The sequence below is a fragment of the Lissotriton helveticus genome, chromosome 1_1, assembly GCF_964261635.1.
Source record: "Lissotriton helveticus chromosome 1_1, aLisHel1.1, whole genome shotgun sequence".
NCBI lineage: Eukaryota > Metazoa > Chordata > Amphibia > Caudata > Salamandridae > Lissotriton > Lissotriton helveticus.
In genome coordinates this window covers 1,373,285,607-1,373,305,459 of record NC_136057.1, presented here as the reverse complement: position 1 = coordinate 1,373,305,459, position 19,853 = coordinate 1,373,285,607, and the positions used below count along the sequence as shown (strand labels likewise).

The 19,853-nt window shown below is 45.2% G+C and overlaps 2 protein-coding genes across 3 annotated transcripts in view; one reads left to right on the top strand and one right to left on the bottom strand.

The window, feature by feature from the left end:
- The window catches only part of C1_1H22orf23 (chromosome 1_1 C22orf23 homolog), a 97,682-nt gene extending 93,668 nt beyond the window's left edge, over positions 1–4,014 (bottom strand). The window contains exon 1 of one of the 2 annotated variants that reach the window (XM_078657741.1): positions 3,919–4,014. The gene's annotated coding sequence lies outside the window, so the exon portion shown is untranslated. Of the gene's footprint in view, positions 1–3,402; positions 3,443–3,918 lie in introns of those variants that run through there. The other variant, XM_078657751.1, reaches the window with a different exon arrangement.
- An 83-nt stretch (positions 4,015–4,097) lies between these two features.
- Positions 4,098–19,853, top strand: part of POLR2F (RNA polymerase II, I and III subunit F) — a 108,909-nt gene continuing 93,153 nt past the window's right edge. The window contains exon 1 of the mRNA XM_078683818.1: positions 4,098–4,235. Within this exon, the coding sequence (XP_078539944.1) occupies positions 4,216–4,235 (20 nt within the window). The 5' untranslated portion in view covers positions 4,098–4,215. The remainder of the gene's footprint in view (positions 4,236–19,853) is intronic.

The following is a 19,853-nucleotide window of genomic DNA, read 5'->3' as shown; positions in this document are numbered from 1 at the left end:
GCACTGCATGTCCGCCTGCATTTTCATTACATACAACGGTTTTAATTAGTCATGAATGATAAATAAACAAACTCCTAATCTACTCAAATCGTCAAGTATCACCATATTCCTCTAGGTAACCAATGAAAATAAATAAATGTTGCAACACACATCTGCTGTTTCTAAGTGATATAAATAGCAATTGTCTGATTTTTAAAAGCGCGTAATTTACTGACCCGAGAAGGAGGAAAGGCTGAGTTGGCTATGCCGGGATTGGAACCTGTAACCTGCTACTTGCAAGTGATTTCAGAGGAAGCATTCACTCACTGAGCCATCGCTTTCAATAACAAGCATTTACAATGCAATGGTCTCGGCATTATTAAAGGTAGAGCTATTGGCATTGCTCATGACATTTTTTTTCATTTTCTTTTTTTTAAAACATAAATAAATGGTATTGTCATTTACTATGGCAATAGGTGAGCATTTGAGAGTAGTAGAGAGTATTCGCGGACACAGAGCCACACACAGAGAGACCCAAACACACACACACACACACAGACAGACAGAGCCGTCTGTGTGTGTGTGCGTGGCTCTGTCTCTGTGTGTGTGTGTGTGTGTGTGTGTGTGTGTGGCTCTGTGTCCGGGAATACTCTCTACTACTGTCTAATGCTCACCTATTGCCATAGTAAATGACAATACCATTTATTTATGTTTAAAAAAAAAAGAAATGAAAAAAAATGTCATGAGCAATGCCAATAGCTCTACCTTTAATAATGCAGAGACCATTGCATTGTAAATGCTTGTTTATTCTTCCTGGCCAAACTCCAGCTGAGCAAAGTGGAAAAGTTTGCGAAAAAAGGAAACCCAAAAGCAAAGGATCACACTCACAAAGATATTTCACCTTTAAGGCTGAAAAGACTTTCATTTTGGCCTGCCCGGAATTCACAAAAGGATTCCTGGCAGCTGTAAATGGATTTACTACTGCAGATTTCCCTACCATATGTGAGGACTAGTGAATTCCAAGCAAACGGTGGGAAGTGGGAGTTAAAGGCAAGACTTAAATCTCCACGTGAACGTTTACATTTTGTTCGGTAAATATAGACCAACCATTGAACTTCTATTGTCAAATGTGTCTTTTGGTTCACAATGTCAATGTTGTGATTTTTAGCCGAGAGCACAAACTAAAGTTTAGCAATAGCAGGCTCTCACGTCCTTGCAATTTGCAACGGGCACTTTAATGGTGTATGACAAAACATTTTTGACTGGCGCTTTTTCATACCTTTGGGGGTAAGTGACGGGGTTATGAAAGGAAGTTTGGAGAGGTGTAGGCTGGTGACAGGCCTCATCAGGCCGCAGTTATACCGAGTTCCCTCCTTACAGCGCTCGGATCCCAATCACAAGAACATTCCTCTTTTTCGGCAGCAGAAGCAGTCACCATGGCAACCGCGCTGGCTACAAGATGCTGTCTGTTCGCAACACAGCCCAAGCAGCGAGGGAGAGGTCGCGGCCTAGCAGAAGGCGTCGAGGAAACCGATAAATTTCCCCTCCAGCTGGCGCGTTTTAGGAATAAACCTTAAGACGCCGGAGATCACATACACGGGCACATGGGAGGGGCTTCAAAAACGAATGGGCACATGGCATGTTTGACACAGGCAGCGACTCTAGTCATCTGCTTCTGGGGTAAAACAAAAAAAATCATGTAAAGTGCTGTTTGCTAAAATAACAGGATTGAGTAAAGGTGTTAACACTGTTCAGAGGCCATGGAGCATCCGTTATTGTTCATCGGTACTTGCAGATCGTACAGTCTGTGTTATTAAAGGTTTGTGGTGCACCGAGTCACGTTTTTAAAACAATGTTGTACCTTTGAAGTCCAGGTCTGGGATAGCTGATCCACATTAACAAGGACTGCATGTGGGTTCCCTCTAAATCTGGCTCTCAGGATCCCCGTGTTTAGGAAGACCAGATAGCTCTATGTTACCAGGCACCATGTTTCCATTCCTGGACTTAACTTTTACATATCCGTGCATATTGGTACATTTTAATTGGCCAAAACACCTGATAACAATCAACCGACAATAACTGTAAACATACTTTAAAACTGGCCCCTATGTTCATATCCTTAGCAGATTTACAGGCAAAAGCATTGAGCAATTTCTCAGCAATTACTTATTGCGGTTTCCAAAAGTATCTGTATTTTTCGACGCAACACAAAAGGATTCTTGCTCGGTTAGTATTGTTGACCAGTCGTAGTAGCGTGTCTGCAGTGAGTGCGCGGCAAGCGCTGCGGTCCAAACACTGACAGCGCAAAATGAAAAGTGCTTACAGGTGAGGGGTGGAATGCGTGGGTGATGGAGGAGGTGAACGGAAGTACGGGGGGAGCGGGACAGAGGAGAGCTGCGGGCGGAGGGAGGGGGGGAGAGGGACGGAGGAGAGCTGCGGGCGGAGGGAGGGGGGGAGCGGGTTGAGCAATTTCTCAGCAATTACTTATTGCGGTTTCCAAATGTATCTGTATTTTTCGACGCAACACAAAAGGATTCTTGCTCGGTTAGTATTGTTGACCAGTCGTAGTAGAGTGTCTGCAGTGAGTGCGCCGCAAGCGCTGCGCTGCTGTCCAAACACTGACAGCGCAAAATGGAAAGTGCTTACAGGTGAGGGGTGGGATGCGTGGGTGATGGAGGAGGTGAACAGAAGTACGGGGGAAGCAGGACAGAGGAGAGCTGCGGGCGGAGGGAGGGGGGAGCGGGACAGAGGAGAGCTGCGGGCGGAGGGAGGGGGGAGCAGGACAGAGGAGAGCTCCGGGCGGAGGGAGGGGGGAGCGGGACGGAGGAGAGCTGCGGGCGGAGGGAGGGGGGGAGCGGGACGGAGGAGAGCTGCGGGCGGAGGGAGGGGGGCCGAGCTGAGCAGCTCTGGAAACCACCACCGTCTTTCTCCGAGGCAAAGCAGAAATGCCTCGGAGAAAGCATGGTAATTTTCGCATTCGGGGGCGTGTGTTTTGTTATTCGGAGTGACGGGTGACGTCACTGGTGAAAGAACAGCAAAATGTACGCCCCCAAATCCGAAAAAGACGGAGCCTATTCGGAGGGACAGCGCTCTCCTCCAATGGCTGGCCTCCGTTTAGGAAGCCAGCCAATGGGAGAGAGGCAAAAACAGAGGCGGGACAAATAGTCCACACTAAGAAACATTAAGTCTCGGTACTTCCGGTTCTGCCTTCGGCAGACCGGATATTACCTCGACCTAAAAACATGTACCCAGCTGCAGATATTACTACTGAAACGTGTTTATCTAACCACGTGTCCCCTGGACTACGTGCGTTTGGCTTTAGACTCTTCTCTTTTTTTATAGCGGAATTGTTTACAGAGAGCTATTTTCAAATTATGTAATACAATCAGGGAAATATTAAACCTTATCTTACATTACACTGACCTTCTTTTGCATAACGTGGTTTTCTTCATTTATTTTCATCAGTTCGAAAGTGTTCTGATGATGGGGTTTGTGTCACAGTTATCTGTACTGTCTGAGGACAAACCTCGTATTTGTCTGCCTCCTCTCGTCATATACAACTGTTAAATATGCGTTATGATCCCAGCCTTCCATGCCCTACATTGGACACCCCTGATATGGAGTATGGGACGAGAAAATTGAATCTTGAAGAGTTACTTTCGAATAAGAGAAATTAACAGGGCCTTAGAACGAAAAATTGGTACCCAGTGAGCTATACACGCCCTTGTGGCCTCTGCTATGCCGTGCAGCATCAGTTAAGAATGTCATCCTTCCGAAGTGGTATATACGATTTAAATGGATAACACTAAGTTATTTACATGGCATATTTAAGCAAAATACGGACGAACAAAACACACACAAAAATATAATTATTATAATAACAACCCGGAAAGAGAGAGCAGAGATGTCTAGACAAACTCTCTAAAAAAACGTTCTTACCGCGTGAACTGTTCTAGTTATTCTGTATTTGCAAAGAACGGTTCCCCGCATTTACCCTCTACACATCACCATGGCAACAATAAACTTCTCATGGTCCTGGCGACGTCATTCCGTCCGGGACGGCGTCTGGCGTACAAAACCTACCTGTAGCCAGGCCATTGACAGAGTTGTAGCGGCCATGTTTGAATGGGAGTCCAACTTCCGAATGCTGATGTACGCAGCCTGACGTCATTCGTACGCGCCGAAGTGTGATACAGACACCGTTCGGCGTGCGTCAGGGAGCAGAGAAACGGAGAGATGTCTGATAACGAAGATAAGTGAGTATCAACCCATAAAGGGGCTATGGAAATCTTTTGTGGGCGGAGGAAATTCCTGGGTTTATGCAGTGGACACGAGTATAGATAGGTTATTGATTGAAGGTCAGATCTTGAAAGAGGGATAATGACAAGACCTGCTTTTACCTCCCACTATTAGAGTATTCGAGGGGATCGAGTGGTTTTAGAAGGTGATTCATTTTAAAGCAATCGAGCTCCGATATGTTGTTGGTTTTCATAGACGGGTGATGCCTTTGAAGTTTATAATTGGCGTTTTACTTGTTTTAAGTGCGAAAGTGACTCCCGGCAAATGGGGGTGAATTGAGATGTATGGCTGTTGAAGAGTATATCTATATGATGGGGAGTCAAACACGGCTCAAAGCCCGCTTTTCGACCTTGTCTGTAACATTAATCATAAGAGTTAGTTTATTGTCTGGGTTCTTCTTTTTCTTATTATGCTCAGTGACTGCCCAAGCTGGGCTGTCAGCAAAGCACTTGGTAATCCTAGAGCTGTTCTCCTGGGTGGGCTAATGTTTATTTAGAAAGGCATACGTTTACTGTTTATTAAAACAATCGTTAACTAAATAAAACGCCAATCCTCGCTGTTCTACCACAAACAGACTGGTTAAAAAATATTGGCAGAGCTCTTATTGGCTCTGTCAACGTACTGAAATATGCCTTGAGTAAGCACTGAAAGAGACCCATGCATGAGCAATTTTAGCCTTTATGGGTGCAGACGTATCGTTTATAGCAATTAATAAACCATACTTAGAACTCACTCTCTTGCGAAACATTTTGTGACCTAGATATTTTTCTTCATGAATTGATATTTTCCTTTTTGCATTACCTCCTCGTCCTGTCTTCCTCGCCACAGTCATCACATATGAGCCTCCGGCTCCACACAGAACTTCAAGTAAAATAAAAGAGCAGCGCTCTAGTCTCCCCTCCCTCCTCCAATATGGCCCCAGAGGCTTCATCCAATCCTATAAAAGGATACATATCAACCAGCCCAGCCTGTTCTTTTTTTCTGCACTTCTCCGAGTGCTGTGTTTTCCCTGCTGGTCAGGTGAGTGGGGCTGGGTTCCTGCTTTAGCAGTTCCCTTTGTCCTGTGGTATCTGGTTGGGGGAAGTTTGTTTGTGATTTGGCTGACTTGTATTTTATTTTTTTTTGGTCATTCATTATGCTTCGTTTTGTATTTTTTCTTGTTTCCCCCTTCTTCTGCCTGACTGCCTCGTGTCCTGCTTCAGCGGACTTGCGTGGCTTTTCTGTCTACGGCTGGTGTTGGCTATGTTTTGGGCGGGACGCCTTGTGTCCTGTATGCCGTTTTTCATTCCCGGCCGTGCGTCCTGCTGAGCGGACGTTGCACGGCCGGGTGCGTGTTCTCTGGGAGCCGGGGGCTTCCGTTGTGTTTTTCCTTACCGTCTGCCGGTCTCCGCACCGGCGTGATTTCGTGCCTCTTCGTGTTTTCTGCAGAGCGGGAGACGCGTTCGGGTGTTGTATGGACTCTGAGTGCTGCAGTCTGTGCCTCATTTCTACTGCGGCGTGCGGCTCTTCCGGCTGTTTTTGTGACCTTCGGCTTCATTCCGGGTGGAGTTTGTTGGGTTGCTTAGCAACCTGGGGTCCTACTTTACCGGGCTGTTCTTCGTTTTTGCCTGTGTTTGTTTTTCTTTCACGTGGCTGGCTGTCATGGATCTTTCATCTAGTCTGGGTGATCCTGATCCTTTGGACGTGGCTTCCGGTTCGGGGGTGCATGTTCCCTCTATGGAAATTTTGCAGCAGATGATAAATACTGCTGTTTCTGCTGCTTTGCAGGGTCATGTTCCTGTCCCTCCTCCTAAAAAGGCGAGGGTTGATGGCGCTGATGCTGATTCTGAGAATGAGGAGGAGGTTGATGTCAGGGGTCGCTTTGTGCAAGGTGCCGACCTGAAGGAGGTGCTGGGTCACATTCGCGAAAACTTGGTGTTCCCTGCTTCTGTGGTGCCTCTGGAGGACGATCTGTTTTCGCAATATCGTCGTCCTGAGCCTGATTCTTTGCCTCTCCTTTCCTCTGTCTTGAAGGTCCTGGAGAATGAATGGAAGGATGTGGACAAAGGTTCCTTTCCTCGTTTCTTGAGTAAGAGGTACCCTCTTCAGGATTTTGCGGTGAAATACCCTGCCTCCGTGAAGGTTGACTCTTTGTTGGCAAGCATGTCTTCGCATGGGTCCGTTGTCTCGGAGGACTCTTCTCCTGCTGACCCGGTTGATCGCAAGGTAGATGGTGCTGTGAAGCGCACTTTTGCGGCTGCAAATTTTTCTATCAGGGCTGCGGCCTATTCATCTTACACTATCCAGTCATTGCTCAAGGATTTTCAGTCTCTGTCGGAGTTGTTGGACCAGGGGGAGGATGTTTCTTCTACCCTGGCGATGATGGAGCAGCAGGTTCGTCTGCTGTCGGATGTCTCCTTTGATTCACTGGGGGCTGCTGCTTCTGCGGCCGGTTCCTCTGTGGCTGCGAGGCGTCAATTGTGGCTCCGTTCCTGGAAGGCTGATGCTGCACAGAAAAACTTGCTTATGAAAATCCCTTTTTCTGGGGTTAAACTTTTTGGTTCGTCTCTTGACGACATGGTGAAGAAGATGGCGGAGGACCGTAAACTGCTTGCTCCTGACCGTCCTGGCAGGTTCCGTGCCTTTGGTTCTCAGCGGTCTTTTGGTGCCTCGAAGAGGGGTCAGGCTGGTCAGCCCTTTCGTGGTCGGGGGCGTGGCCGGGGTGCTCCCTCCTTTGATAAATCCCGGTTCTCCGGCGCTTCTGCCTCCTCCGCTCCTGCTTCCAAGTCATGACTGGGTCGCTCCTGGTGTTGGTCCGGTTGGGGGTCGACTCGCTTGCTTCCTGGACTCTTGGCGGGTGACTGTGTCGGACCAATGGGTGCTTCAGGTGCTCTCGGAGGGTTTGCGCATTGGATTTGCCCGGGCACCCCCAGAGCACCGGGGATCTTCGGCCTGTAATGGACCTGAAGTGGGTGAATACTTTCATCCCTCACCAACGGTTCAAGATGGTTTCCCTTCCTTTGATCCTTCCTCTGATATCTCAGGGGGATTTCCTTGCATCGATAGACCTGAAGGATGCTTACCTGCATGTTCCTCTTCATCCGGACTTTCAGAAGTTTTTCCGGTTTTGTGTACAGGGCCGTCATTACCAATTCCAGGTATTACCTTTTGGGCTCTGCTCTGCTCCCCGGATCTTTACTAAGATTCTGGCTCCTCTTATTGGACATTTGCATGGGGAGGGCATTAGTGTTTTTCCTTATCTGGACGACATTTTGATTTCTGCTTCTTCTCTTCCTAAGGCGGAGTTACACGTCCAGAAAGTGTGCCATGTCCTGGCGCATCATGGGTTCCTCGTGAATGTGCCGAAGTCCTCCCTGGTTCCTGCTCAAGAATTGACTTTCATTGGGGCTCTGTTCAAGACTCGGTTGGGGATGGTGTTCCTGCCCCCTCCCCGCATTCTGTCCCTGATGTCTGCAGTCCGTGCCCTGTTGATGGGGCATTCTCATCCTGTGAGCCTGTGGTTAAGGGTTCAGGGTCTGATGTCGGCTTCCTTGTTGACGGTGCCGTGGGCTCGCCTCCACTTGTACCCGGTGGTGTCCCACATTTTGTCGCATTGGGACCCCTGTTCCCTCGATATGGGTGTTCTGGTTCCTATGTCGGAGGATGTTCGGGTGGTCCTGAGTTGGTGGTTGAACGAGGGTCATCTGTCCAAGGGTCGCCCTTTTCTGATTGTTCCCACCCGCGTGGTCACTACCGATGCCAGCCTGCTGGGGTGGGGTGCTACTCTGGGGGATTCGACGACTCAGGGGGTTTGGCCTCAGTCTGTATTGTCATGTTCCTCCAACTACAAGGAGTTGAAGGCCGTCCTTCTGGGTCTGTTGGACTTCTCGGATCTTGTTCAGGGTCACCACGTGCAGATCCGGACGGACAATCAGGTTGTGATGTCTTATGTGAACCATCAAGGGGGGTGCAGGGTTCGCTCCCTCAGTTGCCTGGCTCGTCGGATTGGTTCTTGGGCGGAGGTGCATCTGGAGTCCCTGTCTGCCGTCTACCTGCCTGGTGCGGAGAACACTGTGGCGGATTGTTTGAGCCGGGTGTTTCCTTCCATGGGATCCTTGTCTCTCACGAGGTGGATGTTCAGGAGGTTGCAGGTGATGTTTGGATGTCCGATTGTGGACCTGTTTGCCTCCCAGGACAATGCCCAGATCCGTTGTTTTTGCACGATTATGCCTTGCCGGGATGCCTGGAGGGTGGATGCTCTTTCGTTCCTTTGGCCGAAGGGTCTGCTGTATGCATTTCCCCCTGTTCCCCTGCTTCCTGCTGTGTTACAGAAGATCAAGAGGGAGGGGTCATTGGTGCTTCTGGTTGCTCCTTGTTGGAAGCGTCGCCCTTGGTTTCCCCTTCTGGTGGAATTGGCTGTGTCTCCGGGGTGGGCCTTGCTGTTCGTGCCGTATCCTCTGATGGGTCCTCTTCTTCCTCTGCCTGTGTTCCGTTCCCTGGGTCTGCGGGCCTGGCTCTTGAGAGGGAGTCCCTGATGCGTGAGGGTTGTTCGGTGCCTGTGGCTGGGGTCATTCAGCAGTCCCGGAGGCCTTCTACGCTTAATTCTTACGCCAAGCATTGGGATCATTTTGCTTCTTGGTGTGTTGGTCGTGGGCTGTCGCTGGGTTCTTTGGATCCGGCCCGCATTCTGGACTTTCTGAACGATGGGTTTGTGTTGGGTTTGGCCATTTCGACCCTTCGAGCTCAATGGGCCGCCATTAGGGCATTTCATGTCCTGCCTTTGGTTTCCATTTCTCCGTTGGTTGCTCGACTTTTTAAGTCTCTTTCTTTCCAGCGCCCCCGTCCTATCATGTGTCCTCCTCCTTGGGACCTTCCTTTGGTTTTGCGTTCCTTGCAGTTGGCTCCTTTCGAACCTTTAGAGTCTGTGGACTTGAAGTTTTTGACTCTCAAGGTGGTGTTTCTTGTGGCGATTGCCTCTGCCAGACGTATGGGTCAGGGCTTGAAAATTTCGCTCGCATAGTCGAGCTAAATTTAACAAGGTCTAGCTGTTTTTAGGACCTACTCGCCCTTTCTGGCGAGTAGGAAAACAAACCAACTTTTGTCCTCTGTCTGTGAAAACAGAACAAATGTGACAGGATAACAAGATTTAAAGGCATTTTTATTGTTCACAAAGTTAATGAGCTATAAAAGATGCCTTTAAATCTTGTTATCTTGTCACATTTGCTCCGCTTTCAGAGACGGAGGTCAAGTAGGTTGCAGTTAGGTTGAGGAAATTTTTTTCGGCAGTAGTCCTGCAGGACTAGTAAAATTTTTGGGATTTTTCGAGCCCTGTGGGTGAGTTGGGTGCTTTCCTTCGTTCTGCCCCATTTTTGTTGGTTTTGGCGGACCGGGTGGTCTTGCGCCCTCATCCTACCTTTTGTTCCTAAGGTGGCTTCTTATTTTCACCGGTCTGCTGAGGTGGTTCTTCCTGTTCTTTGTCCTGATCCTTCCTCGGCTGAGGAGTCCCTTTTGCACCTCTTGGATGTTCGGCGTGCCTTGCTGATTTATTTATCTCGCACATCTTCCTTTTGTAAAGTTGACAACTTGTTTGTGAATTTTGGGTTGTCACGTCAGGGTTTAAAACCCTCCCTCTCCACGATCAGTCGGTGGATTAAGGAGGCCATTCTGTTGGCTTATGCTTCGGTCTCTGTGGTTCCGACGCTTCCTGTTCAGGGTCGTTCCACCAGATCTGTTGCTGTATCCTGGGCTTCTTTCAAAGGGGTATCTATGGAGGATGTTTGCAGGGCTGCTACGTGGTCTTCTCCACATACCTTCATGTCCCATTACCGCCTCCAACTTGGGGGTGGGGGTTCTGTTTCATTTGCCTCTTCTGTTTTATCGGCTGGGGTACCTTGAGAGGTTGTCCTTTTTTTTTTTTTGGGTTGTTGTGCCTCTGTTTATTAAAATATGTTTTCACTGCACTATTGGTGTGGTCTGTTTTCCTTACATCAAGCTGATTGCTTTGGTATCGGCTCATATGTGATGACTGTGGCGAGGAAGACAGGACGAGGAGGTAATGCCCCGGTTACTTACCGGTAATCTTCATTACTCCGAGTCCATGTCTTCCTCGCCACAGTATAGTTCCCCTTCCCTCCCGGCCCTGGTGGTGGCTTCATGTCTGCGGCTTGGTTTTTCAGGCTGGGCTGGTTGATATGTATCCTTTTATAGGATTGGATGAAGCCTCTGGGGCCATATTGGAGGAGGGAGGGGAGACTAGAGCGCTGCTCTTTTATTTTACTTGGAGTTCTGTGTGGAGCCGGAGGCTCATATGTGATGACTGTGGCGAGGAAGACATGGACTCGGAGTAATGAAGATTACCGGTAAGTAACCGGGGCAATATTAGACCTGGTTTAGCCACTGCGTCTCAGACAATTTACAGTTCTTTATTTTTCAGCTTTTTGGACTCCCCTTATACTAAGATGCCATCTTAAAAGACCAGGATGTTGTCCTGGCCTTTAATCATATTACCCACTACCTCTAGAAAGGCAGAAGCTGCTATGACTACAGAAATACACGCCTAGTAGATTGGAAGATCGTTTCCTTTCTTTATGATGCGCACAGTAAAGACCTCTGATTTGGGGTACAGCTTACCCAAGCAATAGGTTGCTTTGATATCCAGTTTTTCATTTGGCATCCGTCACAATCAACTGTATTTGGTTAAATATGGACAGTAGTTATCTGCCCTGTCAAATACATTATTTACACTGTGTAAATCAATATAGAATCTGTACTCATTTTCATGCTTCTTAGAAAATCTCCACTGGGACAACCAACCTGTAATCTACCTGTTCCGTTATCCCTGGCTCATCACTTCCTGCAAGCATTTTTCTGACTTCACCGCTCGCCAGTAATGGTACTTTCCTTAAATGATGTCACATTATCTAGCATTGCTTCCTCTTCAACACATTCTGTGTTCTTATACTTGAACTCCAATCTTGTCTGAGAATATCGTTGTTTTTTCGCCAAAATGTTTCCTGTTTCTTCATGCGCCAGCATCATTTAATCGTTCAATACTGACCTCCTGGTTATTGAAAGTTAAACATGGTGGTACCATCCCCTGGTGGTCACAGGTTTTTATCTGTTTCATTTATCCGATCCTACAACTTTTGCCTTTGAAATCCATGTTTCTTTCCTGAATACCTTTGTCAACTGACACCTTACTGTATCTTTCAAAACGTAAACTACTCTGTTTAAAACAGTATCTTTCCAGTGTTCTTCTCAAGCATGTCTTGGAATTATGGTATATATTTTTTGTCATGTTAGATCACATCAAATGTTGTCTTACGTCTCCTTCGTAGCACTGTATCATTAAAATGCAAGATACATTTTTGGAGAAGCATAAGTTCAACTCCAAGTGGAACATTGCTCTTGTGCGACTTTACACACTATCTTCCCCAAGTGTACAAGGTGGAATCAAACACGGCACTAACAAAGCCATGTCAGCAGTCCAATACTATCCTTAAGACATAGTTGTCAAACATTTTGGGAATCAGAGCTAATTGAGTTCTGCTCTCTGGGTAGGATTTAAAGTATTCTTGAGTTATAGGTCTTGGTCTCCAGTGAACTGCTGCTGAGTTTGTCGTTGAAAGGTGTGAGTATGGTTGAACAGCTTGTATGCTGGGTGATGGTAGGTTCCTGTCAAGGATATAGGGGGATGGTCCGATTTTGGAGATAAGCGTGTCCATTCTTCCAGCAAGCCTTGTAAGTGGTGCGGAGTATCATGAATTTGTGAAGAGCTTTTAAGGCTGATTTAACCCCAGCACTTTTTCGCAAGGTGAGACATAGTTTAGCCAGTTATTAACAAACCTGAAGTTTCACCAATTCGGTTATACTCCTTTTCTCTTCTAATTGTGAATCAGCGTATCTTGTCTGCCACAGCATTGAGTTCTCCGCTTCTTGTCCTGCAGACCTGTGTAAAATGTCCTTTCCGGTCACATTTGTTACCTTTTGTCGAATTCCGTAAACAGACTGCTGTGTGATGGATGATTTGTGCTTCCACATCCGTAGTACTGTTGTTGGTCCTCACAACATGTTATTTCTTCTTCTTTCCTAACTCTTGACATGCTTTCTCCTCTCTCACTTGTACTATCTATATTAACTTTGGAACCTATTTTATAGTAACCTTGAGTTTGACATTTTCTTCTTTGGTATCTAAGTGTTTTATTTGTAGCATTGACTTCGTTTGCATTCTGACAGTTGTAAATTGCACACTGTAGAGTAGTGTTGCTTCTAAGCCTTACATGCAGTTCTATCGGTTTATAGCAGCATTTCACTTTTATTAGACCACTGACTAGTTCATTAGTCATTGACTCACAGTTATAGCTTGCACGTTCCTTCAAAAGAGTTTCAAACTCATCAATATTATTGCTTTTCCTCAGGGACCATAAACAATTTGTGCCTGACCATAACAAAGGTGATTTTTATTTCACAGTGTTGTTCTTGCCTTTGTATTGCTTCATCCAACGCCTCTCTTGTTCACCCCTTTTTATGTAACTTGAATACCTCTGAACTGGTGTTCTAAATATAGTCCTCAAAGTGTTTCTTTTCTGCTTGGTCTGAAATCAGTGCCATCCGATTTATTATAAAGCATTTACCTGCTCTCCTTCTGGGAGATATGTGGCAGCCCTGGTGACTGTAGGAAAATTGAGACTGAGAGTATAGCAACGTCTTTGAAGAATGATAGAATGAACTTGTAATGTCTCACAAATCATACAACTTGTCCTGTGCAAAACCGGGTGATGCATGTGTTGTCAGGCACATGCCGATCAGTTAATTTTCTTCTACGCTTTGGGCCTTATATACAAGGAATTACGCGCGGTGCCGAACGCCATTTGGGTGCGCCGCGTTATTTCCGAAACAAAGGAATGTGTCATATCTACAATGATATGACTGATCACTTTGCTCTCCCCTCCGCTGGCGTACAATAAGCTGCCATGCGCCGACACGCGCACCCTTGCACCATGGTGTCAGGGTGCCTGTGTCACAGGGATGATTGTTTTTCCCTTCCTATGCATGCTGTAGAATGCAGCACACATCGAAAGAAGGAAAAAATGAGGAGAAATGAAAACCTTTCCCTTGTTGCGTCTCCCTATTCCTCCCCTGGGGAGGCATAATAATCTGCAGCATCTCCAAGTTTACAAATTCTCGTAAATCTGGAAATCCAGCTTAAGCAATGGGTGTTGCGTGGGAACACCCACGGCAACGCCCATGGCACGCCCCTTCCATGCCAAGTGTTGCGTTTTAAGGGGCCATATTTTAAAGGACACAAATAGCCATGCAGAGTGCCTTTAGGTGTCGTTGTAAATGTGGGGCACCAGGTTGGGCCGCTGGTGCATCACAAAAAATGATGCAACAGAGGCACAAGGGCCTTGTAAATAAGCCCCTTCGTCTTAACTGTGAAGTATGTTATTTTGTGTATACTTCTGTTTTTTTTCCAATAAAGTTGCACTGTGGACTGCACAGACTGTGTCTATTAAGTGCTGTCTTCAATCTAAATAGTGGAAGTTGGTGGTCGCTACGGAGCTACACCCACTCATCAAATTTCTTATACGTTTACTTATTTATTGAGTTTTGTACAGAGAGAACTTGACCCAAAGGTATCAGAGCGCTCCACACCGTTTACGTATTCGCAATTACATGAGTTACACACAGGGTAAATATAAATACATGGTGACAAAATGCAAACAAGTTATACAGAAGATAACCGGATAAGTTGGTGAAACAATTTTAAAGAGGATACAGTATAAATGCATATATCACTTTACAGCAGCAAGTGCATGAGTTACATGTGAAGTAAATAAAAATACATTACGATTTATAAGGAATAATATATGACAGACAGTATTGATGGATGATATTTTAGGTGGGTACGGTCAATATATAGGACGGCATTTGAGGTAGATGCAATGTATGTATATATATGTTTGTGTGTATATATGTCATTTGAGATGTCACTGACCATGTCATGAGTGATGTAATATGCAACATCATTAGCAGCACATTGCTGGGGCGCAAGTTATAGTTCGCTCAGCTAACTATAACTGCTGAATTTCTCTAGTTTTGTACGAGTGAAATGTCAGCCTAACTATAACCTTCCTGTAACCTGTGGTATTTTCTGCGAATATATATATATATATATATATATATATATATATAAGATTTACCTCACATATAGACGCCAGATCCGTGTTTTTCTTGGATACTGAGGTATATGTCACAGAAACAGGCCTAGCCACCAGGTTACATAGAAAGCCCACGGTGGGAAACACGGTATTACATGCTTCCAGCCAGCACCCTCACCACCTGATCAGCAGTATCCCCTATGGGGAGATGCTGCGGATTAGGCGGATTAGCAGTACGGATATAGACTGCCAAAAAAGCTCAGGAGGAAAGCAAGGCGCGTTTTTTGTCCCGGGGTTATTCTGTCAAAACTATCCAGCGGGCAATCAACCGATCATTATCTGTAACAAGGGAAGAAGCATTGGCCATTAAGGACAAGTCCAAGGTTTCATTAACGGAAGAAACGACAATTAGGCCCAGAGTTATCACTACATACAGTAAACAACATAAGGAAATTAGGCAGATTTTCTACAAAAATTGGAATTTAATAACTGAGGACCCTGTTATTGGGAAATATATTACAAACAAACCCAGTATAACGTTTAGAAAATCCATATCTATGTCAGATAAACTAGTAAGTAACTTACTTGAGAAGCCGATTTCCGCTACATGGGGGGCCCTCAGTGGAGGGTTTAAGAAGTGCTCCGTTTGCAACGCATGTAGATATGGGTGTAGCAAAACCCAATACACAGTGCCTTTTAAAAGCAATCCTGTACAAATTAAAAAACGCATGACATGTAGGACTGAATTTGTAGTCCATGTGCTGCAGTGCCCCTGTGAACTTCGGTATGTGGGTAGTACCCGCCTGCCTGTTCACAAGCGGATATTGCAGCACATAAGGGCCGTCGTGGGAAGAGATCAAACATACCCGGTGGCCCGTCACTTTGAAAATCTACTCAATAGTGACCCATCAGTTTTACAATACTATGCTATTGATTGTGTCATGCTACTCAAGAGAGGGGGTGACAGAGATGCTAAGCTCTGTTTATTGGAAACTAGGTATATTATAGAATTGGACAGTAAGACCCCGCGGGGCTTGAACGCGAGTGAGGATTTGTACACGTGTCTGTAGTAATAACATACCGAAGGACTTCTAACAGCACTGTCACAATTCTCTTTTAAGTTTTATACCCAATTTCTTTCTGCAATCAAAGTACAAAATGAACATATAATGAATTGAACAAAGTCACACATAAGGGGTATAGCAATGTCCTACAATCGAATAGGTGTATAAATTATTATAAAGGACCAATAACCTCCCTTCATATCCTTCCTAGGTTTTATAAATTTCTTTTATGACTTATATCGCACAAATGTGCACTATTTAGCACTTTATTGGTGGGATTAACAATGAGGACTTTTACTTTTACAACTTGAGGTTATACTACATTGAAATGATTTGGTTAACAACCGACATATACCCTGTTATGATATTGATGTTTTCCAACCGGACCCTGATGTTTACAAAAAGATGGTTTCAATGATGATATTTATTAAGGCTTTTATAGAACTGTATATACATTATGAATTTTGCACACATTAATTGCGGTTGGACTGGACAATACAAAAATGTGTACAATCGGAGGGTTTGTTTTAAAAATGGACATTTTGTCTTTTATTGTAAATAATGCAACTGTTTACAAACCTTTTTATATATATTTCTCTCCTGATTGTGAATTTTGAGATTGTAAGAAATTATGCAATATGTAAAATTATTTTTGCGTCTTTTGCACTGCATATGTATTGCACAAATCAACTTGTCCAAATTTGGAAAGCATGGCACTGCGCCATCTATTTAATACAAAGAGAGATCGGTATGCTTACTGATCACCACAGGGTTAACAAGGGTAGGCTATGTACAACTAGCGCCACCCCTCTTACATGAGCTCAATAAGTACCCTCATCACTTTCAAGCAATGTATCATGTGATCAAGCCTCTGGCTAGAGGCGAAACGCGTCATGCGGGCTTTCTGGGTGCTATTCTGCTTCACGGAATAAATCACTGATTTTGCACCAGAATTGGGTCTGGCTTATTCGTTTCAACAGTCCTAACAGTGCGACTGAGATCCAGCAGTGTCGAATGGAGTGAATGCAATATATATATATATATATATATATATATATATATATATATATATATATATATATATATATATATATATATCACCGCTACACTTGCACCTGCCAGACGCACTCCCAGGCTGGTGCCTGCTCGTCGGGGGTGCACCCGACCATAATATCCGCTTCACGGTCCCTCCCCACAATCTTGGGAATTAGGTAGCAGCACTCCGGGGTACAGTTTCAGGTTTTATTGATCAAAACGCGCTTTCGGCACTCGGCCTTCGTCAGTGTTCAGAGTGACAGTGCCGCGCAAGGTTTACAAGTACTTAGCATGCAACACGTGATGTTAACCTAGACACAGAGATAGGACCAAAGTAATCCTCATGGTCGCCATCTTTGAATGGGTAAAGTAAAAGCAATGTAGATTACCGCTCTATATTACCAGCAGTACACAGCTACATATGTGTGAATAAATTAAATTAAAGCATATAAAGAGTCAGAAAATTCATCCCTCATTATCTGCTTATAACATAATGCCCACAGATGGGCTTGCATATGTACAATGTTCACAACTTCCCCATTCTCATTCGATGGAATTACGCCCTGAATGGGCTATACGAAGTTCTAAATGTAGATACAGTAACGTGTTGATAAGTACATCTCCAAGGCAATGCATTATTAACATATATAAACATATATGAGCAGATTAGAGCAATTTCAGGGCAACCAAACAATATTTACAACTATACAGATCAGTCCACTTCCTACTTATTTCAGATCAAATGGACTCCCAAGTCTTCATGTATATTCAAACCTGTTGGTATCTTGCTTTGTAGATCGATAATGTAGCACGACTCTAGTCGTCTTAGTTTGCGTAACCTATCACCTCCTCTTATATGGGCAGGGACGGAATCCAGACAAAAATACTTCAACAGATCCCTGTTGCGTTTATGCTCTTGATCGAAATGTCTGGCCACGGGGTAGTTCACATCTGCATTTTGTATGGCCCTTTGATGCTCAAGTATCCTCAATTTGACAGGATTCGTTGTACTGCCAACATACCTTCTGCCACAAGGACATGTTAGACAGTACACGACATAGGGCGTTGTGCAGGTGAGGAATTTACCTATTTTTTTGGGTTGTTTAACCCCGGGTACAGAGTACTGTGTCACGCGTCTACTTCCTTTACAGGCCTTACATTTCCCGCATGGGAAAAACCCTTTTAAAGGTTCTGACTTGGGTTTGGATGCTGTGCCTTCATGATGACTATGCACCAGATAGTCCTTAAGTGCTCGTGCCTTTCTAAAAGTTACTAGAGGGTAACATGGTAGGTCTTGCTTGATTGTGTTGTCAGTGAGCAAGATACTCCAATGCCTCCGCATGATGCGTTTTAATTCAGAGGCATTGCGTGAAAAGGTGGTAATCATTCTAAACGTACCCCCACCCGTCTTTGTACTCTCTATGTTCTCAGGTTTTTCTTTTTTTAAAAGATCACCACGATCCAGTTCACATACTTTTCTCATAGCCTGTGTGAGAACGCCCTCTTTGTAACCTCTAGTCCTAAATCTCTGGATGCTGCTCTTGGCTGCACTGTTGAAATCCTGTTCCTTAGTGTTGTTCCTCCGTATCCTTAATAGTTCCCCATAGGGTATACTATTCACTAAGCTTTTCGGGTGACTGCTGGTCGCGTATAGAGTCGAATTCCTTGCGCGGCACTGTCACTCTGAACACTGACGAAGGCCGAGTGCCGAAAGCGCGTTTTGATCAATAAAACCTGAAACTGTACCCCGGAGTGCTGCTACCTAATTCCCAAGATTGTGGGGAGGGACCGTGAAGCGGATATTATGGTCGGGTGCACCCCCGACGAGCAGGCACCAGCCTGGGAGTGCGTCTGGCAGGTGCAAGTGTAGCTGTGATATTTAATTCCAGACGCACCGCGATTTCGACTACAAGCGTGGATTTAAGAAACGAAGTCTCCAAAGGCGCCGGCGCTCACAGCAAGACTGGTTTCACTGGAGCGCGTCTGAGCAAGACCGGGTAAGGAGACGACTTCCTTTAACCTAATATCGAGTCGAATTATTGCTGGCATAAGGGGGACACAGGTTGCAATTGATGGTCACGGCTGTGACCAGAAGAAGGAGAAAAATGTTCAGTGAAACGGAGCGACGCAAGGCTGAACAAGGGATGTTTAAAAACAGAAACAAAAATGCTGGTTCTAAACAGGCTGAGGCACCAGAAAACAAAAGCACTACGGATTTAAATGCAAAACTGACACTTTTGGAACGTCTCTATGAAAGAGAATGTAGAAAGTGGTGGGAAGCTACTTCCCTTCAAAACTACATAGACGTTGACCGTGTGCCTAGGGGTCTTAGAATCTACACGATCCCAGCATACGAGAATCCGGATCCTTTGTTACTTGATGCATGGGCTGAACACACTGCCCAATCGTGCAAAGGTAGCCTCATAATATTGGTGCGCTTCGCATGGAGCGATAGGGACAAAGCCCTAAACCAGATTAAAGACATTGAGCAAGATCTAGCAAAAGAGGAAGATCAAGAGAGATTGGAGGAAAAACGGGCAGCAATGAAAAAACGATTGATAAAATATGAAGGCAAAATAAAACAGCGAAAGGAAGAGAAATTTGAAAGGGATGAAAAGGATTATAACAGCGGAAGAGTGCTGACCTTTTCCAAAAAATACGACAAATTGAGGAAAGATCTAAAAAAGACACAACCAACAGTAAGTGAAAATATACCAGAGACCTCCGAATCGTCAGTAACAGGGGACGAGACATCAAGCGAAGATGGCCAGGCTGGTCAATCCAATGCTCCTGAGCCCTCTGGTTTTCACAAAGAATATCATGTGATGAGAAAGCAACAACTTCAAGGGGTAAGGGGCAAACCCCCGGAGACAAAAAGAGGTTCAAGAGGAAAACGAGGAGGGGGGGCTGGAGCCGCAAACATCGTGGGCTCGCCCCCTCTAACAAGGAGCAGGAAGAATTTTTACAAAAAATAGAACAAGAGGATGGAGACAATCTAACGATTGTGAATTTGACACCTAAAATACTAACGAATGAAGAAGAAAACATTTTGAAATTGGGACTTACATTTTGCCCACAAAAAGATCTTGAATTTACCCAAACACGGATAGACTTATTTAAGTTTATCCGCAAACTAAAGCTTCACAAGTATTTCAAAAACAAACCGCAACGAATGAAGTCAGCTGCATCTGACGAAACGGAAGGGAGTGTACTCTCCTGTAGAGATCTGGCAGGTATCAGGACCTTGGAAGAATTACGGATGGAACAATTTGATAATGATGGGACCACTATTCTGAGTAATACTCAGTTAATCACGGACATGGGAGTACAACAAAAG